The sequence below is a fragment of the Catharus ustulatus genome, assembly GCF_009819885.2.
Source record: "Catharus ustulatus isolate bCatUst1 chromosome Z unlocalized genomic scaffold, bCatUst1.pri.v2 scaffold_29_arrow_ctg1, whole genome shotgun sequence".
NCBI classification, from domain to species: Eukaryota; Metazoa; Chordata; class Aves; order Passeriformes; family Turdidae; genus Catharus; species Catharus ustulatus.
This window is the reverse complement of record NW_024879446.1, coordinates 6,367,742-6,387,279: the sequence shown is the minus strand read 5'-3', so window position 1 is coordinate 6,387,279 and position 19,538 is coordinate 6,367,742. Positions and strand designations below refer to the sequence as shown.

Here is a 19,538-nt window from a genome sequence, read left to right as displayed (position 1 = left end):
CACAGCAAATTCCTCTTGATTTCTTGCAATTTAATGTTGGAAAATACCGAAAATATGGCTCAGTAAAATTGCATCAGCCTTAAAATCACCGAACGAGGCATTTATATGACCTGGCACAGAGGTAATGTTTTTCACACAGAATAAAGCAATCATTTAAGTAGAAACCAAATTATACTGATGAAATATTTGACCAAAAGCATATTCTAGTCCATTTAGCATAGATTATAAGTGAAGAATAAAGGATAGAATGATAACTGCTAAAGTAGAGGAACTGTGAAACTTTTGAAAGTTAACATTTGATTTTTTCACTTCACAAACATAACAGTTCTGCTGATCCCATTATTCTTTGCTGCAATATGCTCACACATATCTCACTGATGCTTCTGTGAGTAATGCTAATTTAAGGAAAACTCAGAGAGTTTTCAAGCACTGTACTGCCTATTTAAATTGCATCCAAAGAGGAGACAAAATAAGGAGTTTTGCAACCTCATTTTGATCAGTTATTACACACACACAAATAAAATACCACTGTATTTGATCTAGCCCAACATACTTAATTTGCCCAAACATTTGTGATAATGGCATATCTTGATTAAATTATCTGAGTTTTAAAAATTGTTACTATAGCAACATACACTCCAGAGTGAGGTGCCTGACTCTCATCCTAGCAAATAATTTCTGTCAGGAATTATTTGATAGGATGATGGTAGGAAAGTTCAATATCAGTAGCTGCATTTCTGATGCTCCTGCTCAAACTAAAAATAAGCCAGGTTTGGCCCTTTATTTTGGTAGGAGCTGAAACAAGGTAAGTGTTGACACAACTCTATCTGTCCTTAGCATAGGAGGAGGTAAGAAAATAAAAGTGATAAAATAGGCTGTCTGTAATGAAATGTCATTACTAAATATGTCCCTGTTTGTAGTCTGGAACAATTCATATCATCTACACGGGCCCATTTCTGTAGTAAAATCTATACCAATAGCCATTACATATAAAAGTGTAATAGCCCTAAATGTTTCTCTGTCGCGTATTTCCCATTGCATCTTATCATCTTAAATTTTGAGATACCTTTTCCTCATACCATCATCTGAGAAAGTGTGAAAGTCTACTGTTGTGTGTCAGGTCACAAACTTGATCACAGAGGAATTCACCTACAGTTTGAGAGAAAATATCTGTGAAACCAAGAACCTTAAACTGAGTCTTAGCCCATACTTTCACTTAATTAGTTGCTACCTGCAAGGTAAGAGGAGGCCTCTGTAGTTTCTCACTTGTAACTACTCAATGTCAAAATAAGTCATCTTTAGATTTTGGGAAGTCTTTTCCGTACATTTTCAAAACTGCAGGAAAAAAAACTGTGGGTTGTTCAGTCTGCATCAGTGCTTTTGGATAAGGTAAATTTTTCAGTCTAATCTGCTCTCCTGGGGGATATCACTGTCCACATTTACAATTGTACATTAATTTTTCTGATCTTGACTAAGGGGCAAAGTGTGTGAAAACAGTCACAACATGCATTACTGTGTGAATCATCAAAATCCCTTTGCTGCCCAACAGTGACTTTTGGAGGCCTTTGCTGCATGTTTGCACTCACTAAAGTAACCCAAAGTTATGTCAAGGAGACATTAAAACTGAGCAAGACCACAGGCTACTGATAGCAGCATTTCAGGAAAAGTTCGTGGGAACCTATCCTCAAACCTACTGCTCAGTGTTTATGTAGCAGGAAAAAGCATTTGTTACTTGCATTTGGAGTAGAAAGCAAGAACCTTTATAAAGCATGCATTGGTCACAAGCTTAAAGGGTCCTGGGTTTGACCCCAGAGTAAGTGCTTTGCTCCATGAAGATTTTGTTATTTGCCATATTATTTACCTTCTGTTCAGGTAATGGAATATTTAATTTATCTTCAATATTTGATTTCTGCTCCTTCTTACATGCCCTGAATTTATTCAAAGTTGGTTTTTCTTGCCTCATTTTGCTTCCTGACAGAACCATTAGAAGAGATTGAATGGCAGTAAGTTCTAAGAAAACCCTCAGGGCTCTAGTTCTCTACTCATTTACACCACTGTCAGAGTACTGTGGCATTACTAAGCTGGAATCATCCCTGACTGACACAAGGGAAGAATCAAATTCTGCCTATCCAGGAGTTCTGAATGTAACGGATACTTGGATTTTGTTGATGCGGGAAAAAATTAATTACAGAGAAGTAGCTCTTTTCTTTCAGGTGATTAAAAAAACCCCATGTGTCTTCTTCACTAAGAATTTGAAGGTAATTTTATGTCCTCTTTAAAAATGTATATATTATGACTGCCATTCATTTCCCACCTGATGTAAAAAACCAAAACTTAACTTTGTTAAAAAGCCTACACAAAAAAAAACCAGTGCAAATTCCTCTTAAAATGTTCTGCTTGATGTCATGTATGTCATCAATTTTGAACTGCACAGTGATTTGCTGACTGTCATTCATTTCAGAATCCCCTGAGTCATCAGTGCAGGACTTCTCTAGGGTTTGGGAGGATATTTGCAAACCAGATAGTTTCCTCATAAATGTTTTAATTACCTTAGAAACATAAAGGCATTCATAATTTGCTTACAAACATTTTGCATTCTTGCTTGCCTAAGCATTCTAGTTCCAGGAGGGCTGCAGTTTTCATTCCTGAACAAAATACTCCCTAGCTCTGCATTTTTTGTGAGAAATGACTGATGTCCTCCAAGAACATAAGTTGTGCCTGGATTGTTGAAGACTACAGTTTGAAAAGAGAATGGGTAATCTTCTCAGAGGTTTAACCAATAATTTGAATTAATAGATCCTTCTGTCAGAAATAATTAAAGCAAATTGAGGTTAAATCTTATACTCTGCAGCTGGAGGTATTTGACCTTTGTATCACATTTTTGTTCTAAGCAGTATGTTACACTGCTTTGATGAGCATATCCTATCATGCAGAAATCTTTTCCAGCACAGCTGATGGACAGTGTGTCAAAAGAAAGCTATCCTAGCATAAACTCAACAAACATAAGTAGCAATAGACAAGGCCAGAACTTGAGTAAAAATCGGAATTCTCCCACCTTTCACAGACACCTTTCTGTATTGTACCTCTTATGTGACTCACATGCATATTTGTAATCATTTTGATGGATGGACATTTGTCTGTTATAGTATCCATCTTGTGTTAACAGAAAATTTCTCTTTACAGTATGTTTGACTTGTGTGTCTCATATTACCTCACTCTTCTGGGAGATCTACAAGTGCTATTCATATGTATCATCCTGTGATTCATCCAGAAGTTTCTGTGCTGAACATTAAAATATTTTTTTCCCTTTTTCCCTCCCCACTTTTAACCAGGTAGACAAGAAAATTGTCCGCACTGAAATTGGAGTTCTTCTTCGCCTTTCACATCCCAACATTGTAAGTTTAGCTATGTTCTTTCCCTCCATATTTGTTTCCTTCTCTTTTAATACTCTTTCTGTTTGTGAGAGAAGACTGTTGTGGTTCACCTGTACAGGCCTGGATTAAAGGTCTGGGCTCTCTTCGTGGTATGCTAGCAGCTTTTTAATCATCATCTGTTGAATTATACTTCCATTTTAAGATAAAACGCTGATGTTCTTACAGAGTTGAGTGAGAAACTATGTGAAAGAAATTCTGTAAATGAAAGTAGAAGTTGGTGTTTTCAGACCTGGTTTCTTTGAGAGATTGGTAGACAGCTTCTTAAACTCCTGTATTTCACAGAGGTTACTGAGGTATGAGAACAACCAAAAAAATAAAAAACAAATTAAAAAAACAAAACAAAACAAAACAAAACAAAAACAACCCAAAAAAAACTAGTAAAAAATTTGGTAGAGAAAAATGTAACTCTCACAGCTGCGGTATGTGTTCTACTGTTGACCTTCAGATGTGCTCAGCAAGAATAAAAATAAGCAAAGGAAATACCTTTTTTTTTGTCTTTTACCAGATAAAACTGAAGGAGATATTTGAGACCCCTACAGAAATCAGTCTTGTTCTGGAGCTAGTCACTGGTGGAGAACTATTTGACAGGTAAGGTACATACCTCTCCCAGTACCTTCCTTCCCAAGGAATGCTGGAGTTCAAATTTTTTCTCTGTATGTAAACCCTGTGTTAGTAATTACTGGAATTATTTCACCAGCATATAATTTATTGATGTCTGCAGCAAATAACTTTTAAAGTGCCTTTGGAAATGTAATTATCAGGAGACTTTTGGGGGAGAAAAAAAACAACACAAAGTTGAAAATTAAGGAAATTAAGGAAATTAAGGAAATTAAGGAAATTAAGGAAACTAAGGAAAGGTGCTCAGCAGCACATAGCATCAATTGTGTTAGAGCAGACAAAAGATGAGGAAAACTGGTGAAATCTCATTGACAGGTCATCATAAAACATCTTAGGTGGCAATCAGCCTACCAGGGGGATAGTGCTATGTCAAATAAAAATTTTATAAGTAGACTATCAAGAAAGAAATTTTCTTTCGTATTCACTGTGTTTATGATCATCCGGTTTTGCTGGAAAGGTTCTTCAAGACTGCTATTGCGTTCTGCAGGTTTTGCTCACGAGGCTGTAAATGCTTCTGGAGTAAGTGTATATGCATAAAGTGAGATGATTCTGTAATAGTGTTGGTATGACATTTTATTGGTAGGGATTTGGGTTTTTTAGAGTAAGCGATGGTAAGAAAAACATTTGATACTGGCTTGAGTAAATTAATTAACTTACTGACATTAGTGAAACCTAGCTCATGTAAGGACAGGTTGTTTGATTTTCCTTGCTCTGTAATGAAAGTTTAGTATAATAGAGGTATATTACAAAAATACATATCAAATATTCAGTCTGAAAGTGTCTTTCACTTGGAAAAACAAAAGCATAAGGGTTTTTTTATGGCATGATCATACCTTTGAACTTGACAAGAACTATTTCTGAGCAACAAGAACAAAAGCAACTGCTCCTGTGGCATCCCAAGTTCAACAGAAGTGATTATTCTCTCAATACTCAGTCAGGAATGAGGAGAGACATGCTGCAAGTTAAAGCACCAGTGAGGGCCCAGTCCCGAGCTGGAGAGGGCCCTGATCAAAGTGGCTTACCTTTCATGTAGCCCTTTATATATCTGCAGGGGTTTCACATTCAGTCATTTTCAGGAGGACTGGATACTCTACAGGAGTCTTTGACGACATTTTGCAAAGGCAAAACACAAATAATCCAGTGAAACTATTGTTTCCTGAATAGCAACCATCTGTGTAGTAGAAGAACTGAAGAGGAAAGGCTTCATGGGGTCCAGGATGGGGAATTGCATTATTTGATGAAACCAGGATTTAATATTCTGACAATTTCAACATTCTATAATCTATACTCAGTGACTATGGGATCTGAACTGCCAGATTAATTTTTTCAAAAAGATTGTATGCTTAATCCAATAGTTTGGACAGCTAGGACCAGCTGTCAGGCATTCTGACCAGAAGCAAAGTCGCCCAGTAGAATTGCAGGGTCCCCTTGTGATGTTGTAGATGAGCATCAGTACTGTGGATATCTGCACTCTGCATCCTCCTTTGCTCCATGTGCAAAAGAACTGGAAACTTTGTCAATACGGACCTCTGTGATTTGGAAAAAGACCCAACAAGCAATGAAACAGGAAACCATATTAAAATATTTTCAGCTCTTAATCTGGGAATAGGAATATTACTTCACTCTTCAACCTTAAACTAAAAATAATTAAACAGAAATACTCAACCAAGATGTTTTGAGCTAGCAACTCCAATTAAACATTAGCTGTCTCCCCTTCCTAGGATGGGATAAAGGATTAACACTTGCATTGTGCTGTGCAATGGCTGCCCTCTGAGTTTTAGGAAGGATAAGTTTAGGTTTCTGCCTTAGGCCAGATTCCTCTCTTGTGCTTAATCTTTTCAGTCCTTACATCTCTTTACCATGAATGAAGGAAATGTCCTCACAAAGAATCCTTGTACACACCTTTTCTGTGCTTGTATGATTCCCATCACAGGAGAAAGAAAATGACCCTGTAATATCTCCTCCTGAGCAGAGGAGCTATGTCAGATGGGGAGGGAGACCTGTGACCAGGCCTTGTGTGGCCAACCAAGACCCCAGTGTGTCCTGGGACCACCTCCAGGGTTTGGAATACCTTGTGTGCCTTATTTGTAAACCACTGCCCACACACAGACAGCAAAGCAACTTTTGTACTCTGGAGGAGTGACTTACCCTTTTTTCCAATCAGCTATCAGCAAATGATGCAACTGGGCCTCTTACACAAGCAGTCTTGCTCTCCTGGCTGCTAAATCTTGTAATATGCTGCTACTTTTTATATCAGCTGTTTTATTGCTCCAGTTTTCTCCTATCCCAGATGTCCATTCTTCTTCTTCTGAATAGTATTTGAGCTGCAGAAGAGTAAGTTCTTCCATGTAAACATCCCTCTTATCATGAAGACTTTATAAATAAATATTATGAAGGTTTTATAAATATCCAAGATCCAATTAGTCTTCTAGAATCCTATTAGATTGTTGATGTGCTGCTGGTTTTGTGCCATTGTAACTAAAGGTTCTGGGTAATGAAATTATTCACTTTCTTCACCATATTTAACATTACTGTCAAATCACCCACATTATTGCTAAAATGAACTCTCATTATGACAATTTTTCAATTGTGCTACCTGAAGGGAGATAAATTCAAGTGAATGTATCAGTTTGACACCTGAGTTAATACAGCTCAAATCAGATGGATTTTGGCTGTATTTTTAAAAAGAAAACGGTTTCTCAGACTTCATAAATCATATTGTAAGTCATACCCTACATACCACTCCAAACACAATACAGTAAATTCACGAATACAAGCCGCACGGACTATAAGCCGCATATCCGGTGTGTTGCCAACATTGTTGCCTTTGTTAATAGATAAGCCGCTCCCGGAATATTAGCCGCAATTTAGTTCGCTGCGAACTTTCACAAAGTTGTCATTTAGTAACACAATCGCGGGATCGCCGGGGCTTACTGGCTTACTGCCGACCTCGGAAACATTGTTTCCAAGTGAAAAAAGACACACCCTTTATTTACAAGCCGAAAAAGACAGGAACAATAGTGTGGTCATTTTGTGAGCATTCCCAATGGATCTGCGTTGCCTTTAAACAGCCGCTCAGCCACGCGGGCTGAGCTCCGAGCGGAGCCACATCTCCGTGCTGGCACAGACACCCCGCTCAGCCCCGCGGGTGAGCGGCCCCCCCCAGCCCTGTCCCAGCACGGCGAGCGGCTGCTCTGCCCCTCCCCCTGTGAGCTGAGCGGCCCCCCCCAGCCCTCTCCCAGCAGGGCGAGCGGCTGCTCTACCCCTCTCCCAGCACGGCGAGTGGCTGCTCCACCCCTCTCCCAGCACGGCAAGCGGCTGCTCTACCCCTCTCCCAGCAGGGCGAGCGACTGCTCTACCCCTCTCCCAGCAGGGCGAGCGGCTGCTCTACCCCTCTCCCAGCAGGGCGAGCGACTGCTCTACCCCTCTCCCAGCACGGCGAGCGGCTGCTCTACCCCTCTCCCAGCAGGGCGAGCGACTGCTCTACCCCTCTCCCAGCACGGCGAGTGGCTGCTCTACCCCTCTCCCAGCACGGCGAGCGACTGCTCTACCCCTCTCCCAGCACGGCGAGCGACTGCTCTACCCCTCTCCCAGCAGGGCGAGCAGCCGCTTCATCCTTCTCCCTGCGAGCCTAGCAGCTCCCTCAGCCCTCTCCCTGCGAGCCCAGCCAGCCCCGCAGCCGCACAAGACTGAAAACACTTTAAAAAGTACAGAGAAATATCACACACTTTTATCGAACTGCCGAGGTAACTCGCCGAGGTAACTCACCCCGATAACAACCCCCGCCCCTCACTAACGCCGCCATCCACAGGCAGGCAATAAGCTGTTCTCTGATTGGTTCATCGTCGGAACAACGGGAAACCATGGATTTCAAAGTATTTCGTCTCGGGACTGGACTGGTATGATACTAGGTAAGGGCAGATATCACATTTTTGTCCATAGATTAGCCGCACCCAAATATTAACCGCACTTCCAGGTTTCCACCAAAATTTTTGTCTAATTGCTGCGGCTTGTATTCGTGAAATTACTGTACATACAACTACTCAAAACTGGAGAAGTTTGTGTAAATTAGAATGTTTACTGCCATTGTACATGATTTTTGCCAACCCAGCAAGTGAGGAGTGACAAGGTGCTTGTGGCAGAGAATTCCAAAGAGAGTAGCAGACCAGTGGAAGAATTTACCAGGACCGAGAGAAAAATTCAGCAAGTCTAAATTAACTGGTATAAAAGCTCTTTATAGGTACTGCATCTCCAGCCAAGTGCTGGGACATACTTCTGATGTTTGCTTGGCCCTCCTCTTTCATTCCTGAGTGTTTAAAACTGAGGGGCATGCATGATGTGCATCTAAACTAGCAGTGTTTTGACAGAACTCCAAGGGTTGATCTTCTGATCAGGCTCTAAGTGTTCCAGCAATGGTGAGCCCAAAAAGCACAATCTGATATCTTGTCTTTTATGGGCTACCTTTTGTTGAAGTTGTTTTTTTCTGTTCAAATTTTATTCATATCTATTGTCTTTCAGCTGAATCATCAGTGTATCTCTTTCTCAAATACGAATTTCAGCAAAAAAATTCAACTCTTCTTAAACTTCTTAGTCAAAATACCTGCAGATTGCTAAGAACAGTTTTTATTTTTTCCACTTCAGATAAAAATGTCAATCCATACATTCTTTCTGTTTTCACTTCGGCATCTTGACCATGGGCTCTTCTGGTTTTTTTTTCATCTTATTATTAAGTGCACTAAACAATGTCTAAAAATTTCACTTACAGCTGACAGTCTCTTGACTTACTTCCAGTTCCAATTTCATGTCATTTCCTCTAACTGTCCATTCAAACTCATATTTTCTTCTTTTGTATAGTATACATTAACAAAAATATTAATTGCTCTAAAGAACTTGCATTTTTAAGAGGTGTGGGAATTATTGCTTCTTATGGATAAAATACAGTGACGCTTTCCCAGGCTTTAGGAACACCTTTTTGTTTGGGCTTTTGGAAATTGAAATTGCTAAGGGATGTCAAAAATAGTCAAGGAATTAATCAGTCACCAAAGTGGGAGTCTTTTACGAGCTCGTGACAGAACAGTGCCTTCTGTTTGCTTCAGTGCCCTGGTGTCATTATGTTATGGCAGTCTGTCTGTCTTATGAGCTGGGGTCAGAGAAGTCCTTTGGACTCCCTGCTTCGACAGAGCGCTGATAAAAGGGCTCCTTGATATCTTAGTAGCTCATTGGTTTCTCCAGAATTTAGTTTCAGTAATGATAAAAACGAGTAATTTCAGAATAAGGACATGTGCATTAATGTTCATTTGTAGTCTTTTCCAATGTAATTTGGGGTTTTTTGGTTTTTTTTTTTTTTTTTTTTTTTTGGTTTTGTTTTTTTTTTTTTTTCTTTTTTTGGTGGTCAGTGCCTAATTTTCTGTCACTCTGGAAACTGGGAAAACCTTTTGTAAGCTGTACTCTTTGGTTTATTAGATATTTTTAATACAGAAGGTTCTTGTGATTAGCTCCTCTGACAGATGTATTCTCAGTTTTCTACCACAACCTCAGCATTGTAATGCAGACATACATAATCTGCATGGTAGAAAAAAACTAGGAGAGTTAAATTAACCTGTTAAATTAATTAGAAAGTTGATTGAATAATTGAATTCCTTAATTATTAACAAATTTTAACTTCTTATTTTATTGAAATGCAGAGAGGCTTTGACAGCTGTTGAGGTAAAAAATCTACAGCTATATAACATATATATGTGCATACAGAAAGTCCCTGGTTGAGCCAAGTGCTAACGATGTGTCTTCTGTTCATTGATTCAACACCTCTCCTGAAATTATAAAGTCACTTAGGATGTGTGTGCTTTGTACATTTTGGATTTAATTACTTTTTTGCTATGTGCATTATGACAGGAGTGTAAAGTGAAGTCAAAATATTTTAGGAAGAAGTACAGTTTTCCTAAATATTCAGAACACTGAAATGCTTTTCATAGATGATAATTAGGTACATTTTTTAATGAAAACCAGAAAAACAAATATGTTTTAGGTAATGTACTTCTCAGTTCAGTGTTAACCTTTAGTCACAGTTGTAAGGAATGCACCACAGACCAGTGCACTGTAAGTGGTGCCAAGACCACAAAAGAAGGTCTGGAAGAAGTGAACCTGAAATAATCTTGAACTGAATAATGGTAACGTGAATGTTCTTGGGAATTGTGACACAGAGGAATATAAGCACAATCTGAGTTATGCAAGCTGTGCCCAGCTTGATGGTTCTGGAGCTCAATGGTCAGTTGTTCACTCTTGCTAGGAAGTTGGTGATGTGCCAGAGTGAGCTCCAGGGTGATGTGTTTAAAATGTCATGGCAGCTGGAACTGCACTGGTGGAGGGGTGGAGTGGGTAGGTGGGTCACCTGAACTCAGGCATGATCTTTCCACCATCCTTGGGCATCCATGGTTTTCTTTTTTTTTCTTAAATACCTTTGTAGCCTTATATGTAAACTATTACAGTGACTTTACGGACTGATAATTATATTCAATGCCAATATTAGGAAAAATATTTTTTCTGTAAATTCGACCAGTATTTGTTTGCCTTGTCCCCAGCAGGTAGAGAGAAGTGATTATTCTTAAAAGCAAACTTTATAGCCAGCTCTTATGCAGCAGAGGATTGTGAAAGACTCTATTTTCTTTGCTCCTGCAATCTTTTGTCCTCCATTGTGTTTTCTACATGTCAGTTACTGTCTACTGGTCTTCCTCCACATTCCCACATCTTACCCATGTCATGGGGCCCTTAGTTAGCCAGAGAAATGCAAAAAAAAAGCCTTAGCAGTTGTTGTCGGGGCCACTTCATTGGTGCCTTCAGTACTGCCTTTTTCCCCTACCCAGGCCACTGCCTCTTTTGCAAGCTTTCAGGGATTCTTCTCTTTGCCCCTTCTCAGCAGGCAGGAGTTGAGACATGCTTCAGTAATTCCATTTGTTGCATTCCCTCACATAGCCAATTACATAGAAACTTTTGAGGGGGAAGCTTGCAGCCAAATCATCAGCACTGTGGCTTCACAACCTCTAGAAGCAAAGACTTATTTTTAAAAATATCTTCTGAGATCAGCCCCTGAAAGGGGAATGTGTCTTATTCTGTGGGTGCTGTGGTAATGCTGAGTTGGAAGTAGAAGGTTAAAGAGGGGCAAACAGATCCTAGTAGGAGCTGTAAGAAATACGTAATTTCTCTCTAAATTCTCCTGCGTGCCACATTTATCAGAGAGTGCATCTTGCTCAATAACAATGGAGGAAAAACAGTTTTCCTGAATGACTGCAGTGCTGAATTTCATTTCTAAACATAGTATTGAAGAAAAACTTCTTGTTTGTTTCACAGGAAGTCAGATCCAAACCCAGGTCAGTATTTCTCATTATCTTTTTTCAGATTAGAGACAGACATTTTGAGTCATTAGAGACAGTAACATCTTGTCTGCTCTGTAATATGAAAATGGTTGTAGAAAAAGGAAGATTCTGAATTAGAGCTATTTTAAAAGATATTTATTATTCTTCAATTCTGTAGTATGGAAAATGCATACATATTTATGACAGAAACCTTTTTTTTTAACTAAAAAAAGGCATGAGTGCAACCAGGATTTCCAATCACCTCAATACAGATGAGAACAAATAGATCTGTGAATCATTCTTTGAGAAAGTGTCCCTTGTGGAAAGCACATTGAATAGAGCTATGTAATTTTCTTTTTCTGTTTCTGCTAGTTTTCGGTCTCACTATAGCTTGTAGAAATCTTCTAATTTCATTTTAACTGAATATGAGAATTTGAATAAGAATTAAGAGAGTTGTTTCAGAAAAAAATCTCCTTGACAACCAAAGCATGTTAGATAAATTAACGTTTATTATATAGAATCCAAAAAATTTTAAAATTGTTAGCACACACTGGCATTGGAGCAGAACTTATGTGTATCCTGGGCAGTGACTTGCCTGAGACTGTACATGAAGTAGCATGACACAGTCCACAGCTAAGATGGTACTGCAAGGGTTTCAGGAAAAAGCCAGCTAGAGGCAGAATGAAAATGACTGTAAAAAGAGTGATGGCTTTTTTTAGTGTCACAATAGTCATAAAGGATGATCTGCAAAGCAAATACAGACAGTGCTTCAAGAAAGCGAAACAATGGTGGAAACTGATAAAGTGTAATAATTTTTACTGTCTTAGATGGCCAAGTTGATTTAGCAGGACTTTTGCAAGTCACATGATATGTTTCTAAATTCAGTTTATACTCAAATGCTACCAACTCCACATTGTGGAGAAATAGTATTTATAGTGGCAACATAAATGATTGCTAAATATTGCAAATTTTAGAGTAAGTGTTTACATTAATTATCACAAAACTAAGTGCATTTGCTAATATGAGTTATGGCAGGAAAGCAGCAGATTTTACCTGCTCACATTTCAGGCAAATCAGGAGGATGGGTAGAGTGGCCCACATGGGAGGCAAGCAGACGAGAAGAGCTAAGAATAGAAGAAGTAGTGCATGTAGAGCATGGAGGGGGAAAAAGTAAGTTTGTTAATGTGGTAAGATTTCAAATCTTCTTGATCAGCAGGAGTCATGAGTACATTGAGTTTAAAAATGCAGGAATATTCATTGCACCAATACCGATTCTGATACCAATGAAAAATAAAAGAGACAAAGGCTTTGGTCTCAGGGTCAGTGGAAGTTTCAGGCATTGCCACAGGGAGAGGCCTGGAGTGGTTCTGTAGAGAAGGGAAGGGTGTTCACCCTTCCTAACTCTTAGCTGAGAGCTGTAACAGCAGCAGCAAATGCTGGCTGGGAATTTAAGGCACTGCCAACCTTGCACAGAGGTGTGTGCTATCAGTGACTAGCCCAGTCTAGCATCCTCTGGCACTGGATGAGTCCTCTCCTTACTCAAAGCAGGTTCCTGGGTGGTTTTGATTTCTTTTTCTACCTATGCAGCTGGGCAAATTCTGTTTCTCTTGCTGGACTTGGAAAGAGCTGTTTTTTTACTCTTTGAAAAATCAAACCCCAAAACCTTTCCTTCTCCAATGAAATGTTCACTTGTTAGCACGGGAGACCGATTATTTTCACTTGCCTGATGTGCTTGTCGTTAATCTCTAGAAACGTGTTCTAGTCAAGTGTAAAATTGGATATCAATATAATTTTAATACTCCTCTGAAAATTGATTCTAAAATAATGCCTTGGGATTCCCTATCTCTTTCCTCATTGACTTTCAGGACTCGTGTGTTTAGTTTAGCAGGACTGTGCTCTTCCTGTTTTTCCCCTAGTTGTAATAAATTTTCTGCAGAGCAGGTGTGGCCACTAACTCTCTCCCTTCACTGGGATATGGCTCACTGCTTTCCATGGCTTCACACAGATACAGTGAATTAAAGCATAGTAAGAGGAAGAATGCCCCAAAAGGAGTAAAATCCATTGCATGGTCTTCCCAAATTACACTGGAGGTTGCAGGGGTGTGGTGAATGCTGGTAAGACTATGTGCATCTGCAGATGTAGACTCTGATGAAGATGTGCAACATGGAAATATTATAAAAAACATAGCAAGAGCTGCAATTCTGTGGTACAGTCTACACTGAAAACCATCTGCAAAACTAAAGAATTTGTACTGCAAGGAAACTTTTGGTGCTGATAAGGAACAGAAATGCTGGAAAGGCTGGATTACTGCAAATTATTAAGACATACATGTGTTTGATGATGGAAGCTGCCACAACAGGAGAGTATTTGTCCCCAGAAACACATTGTACCATTTCCACATGCTTGCTGGGCAGTGTGATGCTAAGGGTGGTTTTGCTCACTGCTGAATCTATTACAGCCCCATCACCTTGACAAGGCTCTTCCACCTCTGGGCAGCAGCAGCAGCTGAGATAGCAAAATAACACAGATTTCTGTGGGGTACCCAGGCCCTGCAGGCAGGCAGGGATATGTCTCAGCATCGTGGGGCTGTGGCTATTCTCAAAGGACAGCTCCATCTCTGCTGGCACTGGGAGAGGGGAGTGTGTAGGGGCCCTGGGGAGTATTTCCCTGCTCCCCTATATAGAAGGAGGCAGATTTGTCTAAAATATGATGGTATGTGCTTGGAAAGACAAAACTGAGTCAGGTGGTGCTTTGGGAGAGCTCTGTCTTGCTGTCTATCTAGTAGACGTTCTGCTAAAAGTTGTGGTGACATATAAAAACATATTTCAATAAAGGTGCATGTATAATCATGGAAAAGGGATCCTACACAAATTAGCCTTGTATTTTTGCTCGTTCTAGAATGTCTTCATTTTGTAGTTCCATCTTAAATTTCCTGGATGCTTGCAGCACCAAATTAAGTGTTTTTGCAAGCAATTTTTTCTGGTTTCAAGCAGTTCTGGATTCCCTGCTGTCTTCCTCACAGTTTTCCTCACAGAGTGCTCTCCAGCACTCTCTTGGCCTACCTGGCTCGTTCATTTGCATATCAAAGAGAATAATTAATTAGTTCCTTATTGGTTCTCTTCCTAGCTTTCCATCCCCTTAGCAAAGGCTTAGTCTTCCTTTACCCATGGTTTTGTCAAAAATCATCCTGTAAACTAAGTATAAATAGTTGGGGGTCGCTTCAATCATAGTGAAATAAAATAATTCTGCAGGTTTGCTTCCCATTATAGAAAAGAGGGCAATGAGTCATTGTTAATCTGCAGACTGAATTTAAAAAATGCTTTTAAAGAAGACTTATTGGTCTCAGGTAGGAGTCTTGCTGGCACACCTACCATTTGTCTTATGTAAACTACCACAGGGAGGATGCAAAAAATAAACATGCAAATGATCCCTCAGCATTACTATATGACCTGAACTACAGGATAATCTTTCAATACTCCTCCTTACTGCCTAATACCCAGGTTTTAGTTCTAAAGCAGAGTGCCCTTAGAAATAGATATTCATCTTTAGAAAGGGATGTCTTTTTTCTTTTATTAGAATATTAGGTTTTCTATTTGCTAGATTATTAATTAAGAGTAAGTTTTCTATTCTCAGTAAGTATGAATTCTAGACTCCTAGAAAACTGAAAAGGCAACTCTGTATGACGCAATCTGTAATTGGCTTATCAGTGGATGTTATTCACATGTAGCACTAGCAGATGGGTCCAGTGCATTGCACAATATTTCTACGGTTGTTTTTTATTGCTCTCTAGAATTACGGGCCCACGCTTCAGTACATTTATTTATTTTAAAGTGTAAATTACAAGGCTTCATCTACAAGATCTGTGTGCTTCTTCTGCTATGCTTAATATAAATAATGAGAGCAGCATGCTATCCTTATCCTGTTGTCTAAGTCAGCATGGAATCATCTTGAGGTCAAGAGGGCAGTCTTGTGTCTCTGGCTTTTCCCTTGTTTCCAATGGTCAGGTAATTAACACTGGCTCGGCATTTTCAGGAAGCTCCTCTTTTCTTTGATTTTGATGACTGGGGGAAAATATTAAGCCGTAGACTGCCTTTAAGAGGTTATTTTTGCATTTCCATGATTTATGTGTTTAAAAAAAATAGAAAAGTACCACACTGTAAAAAGAGATTTTTTTTTTTTATTAAGGGAGAAATGTAAATTGAATCGTAACTGCATTACTTCATATTTCTCTGATCTTAGTCTGATATGTGTTGAAAAAACAGAGTAATCTAAATGCTATTTAGGCCTTAGAACCTGTCTCATACATTTCTGAGGTCAGGTTCACAAGGTTATCCTGCACCTGATGGACTCGGTGCATGGGGCAGGGGGGATGCTACAGACAGGTACATGTGACTGACACTAAATACTTCATTTGAATTAAATAGGAGGAGGAAGCTAAGCCAGTGTATTTGGGAAAATGAATAACTAAGCATAAGCATCACTGGGGCTCAGGTCTTGCAATGTAATCTAACAGAAGAGGATAATTCAGCCTGAAATGGCTAAGGAGTTATCTGGCCTTCAAGCACAATGTAGCATTCTATTGATTATTGTTGAGGGTTTTGTAACCTCTTTCCTATACTTCAAGCTAAAGCTTAATATCATGTCTCAGTGAGTAAGATTTATTTTATTTTCCCATTATGGTCATAAGTTCCAGTAAAGTTCTCCCTAACGGCGCAAACAGATGACCAAAACAGGAGAAGGGCTGAAGGCACAAAAAAAATAAAGGTGTTAAACAGTGCATGTGGCATGACAGCTAAAGGGTTGCCAAAAAACCCAAAGAGCCCAAACCAAACAACCTTCTAGAAATAATCGCAAGCAACTATGCAGCAATGAAATAAAAAGAAATAGAAGAGCTGCTTGAGAGGGATTACTTGCTGTTATTGCTGCCACATGAATAGACTCAATTCTCTGTGAACACAATCGCTGTAAAGTAATTGCAGCTGGTTGGGAATATCCCTGTTTCTGGTGGAGTGCTATCTTTGCTTTGTTTCTTACTTCTAATGGCTTGATCTTCTAGTGAGTGTAAAGTAATGCTTTTCATATGTGTGTTAGTCACATCTTTGCTGCAGTTCTGTGTAGCTGTGAGGAGCTGCATTGATGGTTGCTTAACTTGACCCTGTTATTTCAGTAAAAGGAAGTTATAAAAAGTTCCTGCAAAGCAGGAGCAGTGGGGAGAAAGAAAGATATCATTCCTGCCACCAGCAGAGCCCTTTTATGGACCTTTGGGTAGAAGGTATTTCCAGTGACTTCAGACATTAAAGGTTCCTTGCTGTACTGCTTCATGGGAATTTTAGGATATCGTTTTATAAAACTGGCTTGTCTGCTTGCAAAACATAGTTTTATCAAATGTCTTGTAGGTACCACAGGTTCTGATTCTAGACAACATCTGTCTATGTTTTCTTGGGCTTTGAAAAATTAATACAGTAAAAATATCAAGACTTCAGATCAAAAAATCTAACCTTTAAGGTTACTCTCTAAGGGACAATTATTGTAGGTCACAAATACTATGCTCGGTTGAAAACATTAGTAGAAAGACTTTGAGTGTCTATTTAAATATAGTATTAGGATATCTAAAGGATAGATTCTTCTTTTGTTAACTGCTTGTATGTCGTTGTCCAAATCTGTGCCTACTGCTGACTGTAAGAAAAAGTAGCTTTTTTTGAAAGAAAAAGGTAGCTTTAATTGTAAAAAAACCTGTGTTTCTATGCATGTAGCATCCCCAGTTTTCTACTGATGGCAGAAAAAAATACAGTGGTTCAGACCATCACATTTGAGGGATAATTTGAAACCAGTAAACTTTTACACCAACCTTTTCTCTTGAATAATTCAGATCTGTGTATGCATAGCATAGTGCTTTTGTTCTGTAACTTACTATCTATCTAACTAACTAACTAACTTGGAAGGATGGATTTAAGTTAAATATAAAAGTGAAAAATCAGTTCCTAAATGTTGAATAGTTTAATCTCTCGGTAATTCAGATTTCTTGATTGTCAGAAAGTTTCAAAAACTTTGAACTGAATATGTACATACATTATGAGCATCTTATCCAGCTGACATTTTACCTCCTGTCTTTCATTTAACTGAAAATCAAAGAAAGGTAACTTAAGTTGCAAAAGGGTTGTTTTCTAGTCTTGGGGGACTCCACTATTTAAATGTATTGCTTTTTAAAAATTTATTAATTTATTGTCATATTTAAATTTGATTGCTTGCTATCTCAGTTTTGAAAAGAAGCATGTTCCTTCACTGTTTATTCACCTTAATGCTTAATTGCGTTGCTTTTTTCTGTAGGATTGTGGAAAAAGGGTACTACAGTGAACGAGATGCTGCAGATGCTGTCAAACAAATCCTGGAGGCAGTTTCTGTGAGTATTATCTGGTATCTCATGCTCAGCACCTGATCCACAGTGGCTCAATAAATGCTTGTGTGTGAAAGAGGAAGTGTGCACAAATTACCTCCTACAATTACTTCCATATTGATAATTTTTAAGATAATCAGTGTCACTGAAGAATTCTGACTTCAGTCAGAATGACAGTATGGTTAAGAGAGAGCAGAATAATATGTGTTGCCAGAAACTTGTGCAGTTTCTAATACACTTTCTTCCTCTATATGCTTTGTGCTTTTCAAACACTGGAGTTTTTTCTACCACAATTTCACATTCAATCACTTAGAGAAAGGTGTACAGATTCTTGAGGAAGGCTTCTAGTGTCTACATACAGTATTTCAATAAATTTTCTGTACTACTTAGTCTCTTGTAGCTCTTCCTTCTGATGTCACACCAGACATTCTCTGAAGCAGCAATCAGATGCTGACGAAATATTTAAGAAATTAATTTGTCCCATGTCCAGTGTATGTGTTAGTGCTGTTCACTTCCGGTACAGAAGACAGGGGACATGTTGGACAAGGAAAAAGAGAGATCAACCTGCAGAACTCGTTTGAAAGGTGTTAGTGGTGAGGCCAGTTCTGTACAGGCCATCCATGGAGATTCAGTGTCAAAGGAGCTGTCCCCAGAAAAGGACTGGTGGAGATGACTTGCTTCTGTGGAAGGTATCTAGAGACAAGGAGATTACTGGTTACAGCAGTAATTCTGTTCATGAGAAGGAGCAAACCAATCTGGGCATGTTTACCTGGGATGATAACAAAATACCTCAGTGTGAAACACCCCTAGTGGTACTATTGGTGATTTTGTTCATACTAAATAAGATGTGAGAACTGGTGTTTACAACACCAACTGCACATACTGCAAGACCATGCATGCTCACTTCATGGTCCCTTCTGAATTATCTGATGTCTATGATGTCACTCTCATAGGGAGATATCCAAATTATGTATTTCACAGTACATGTGTTTGTATAAACTGTTAAAATTGGCTCTATTTTTTTTTCTTTCAGTTAAGATGACTGTACATTATTTAACATTCTTCTACAAAAAAAATTATGATTAAGTTTTGCTGAAACTCAGAAGGTGTTTAAGCTCTTTATCTTAAATCCAGAAACAAGAGAAAAATCTTCAGCTTCTGTAAGTTGTAATAGCTTTGCTGAAGTCAACAAACAGTGATGTATGAAAACTGAATAGCTCATTTTTATATAAGCAATAATTAGGATTTCTATGATTCCTTGTACTAGATCCCTAACTATGATGAACTGTATTGACTTCCGCTCTTATAAGGCAAAGCTGGAAAAGCTGTGGAAATGGCACTTCCCAGGCTGGGATCTTTGCAGCCCTACTGAAGTACTCTGATAGATTGGGGCTATGAACTTGACAGAATGGTGCTTGTGAGCAGGAAAGGAGTTATTGTTAGAAACTGGAAAATGTTGCTACAGTAGAATAATATTTTCAAAATAAAAGATAATGTATCCATAGATCATTCTTAAAACCAAATATTTGTACAATTTGTACAATAGGCAATGCCAATGAATACCTTTCTGGCACCACAAAAGCTTTTTATCCTACATGATTTTTATAAATTGCTCTTTGAAAATGCAGCATCCAGCCTTCCTGCTGCTGACCTCTCTTGAACTAAATGTTTTCTAAGGCCCCTGTTCAGGACTGTTGCCATAGTCATGGACCTGTCCTTACAGTGGATCATTAACATGAAGAG

General features: G+C 38.9%; 1 protein-coding gene across 2 annotated transcripts in view; it reads left to right on the top strand.

Annotated features, from left to right (window-relative positions):
• The window catches only part of CAMK4 (calcium/calmodulin dependent protein kinase IV), a 155,978-nt gene that overhangs the window by 82,860 nt on the left and 53,580 nt on the right, over positions 1–19,538 (top strand). Inside the window, exons 3-5 of one of the 2 annotated variants that reach the window (XM_033086618.1) lie at positions 3,333–3,395; positions 3,940–4,022; positions 17,729–17,801. In XM_033086618.1, the coding sequence (XP_032942509.1) occupies positions 3,333–3,395; positions 3,940–4,022; positions 17,729–17,801 (219 nt within the window). The remainder of the gene's footprint in view (positions 1–3,332; positions 3,396–3,939; positions 4,023–17,728; positions 17,802–19,538) is intronic. The other variant, XM_033086619.2, reaches the window with a different exon arrangement.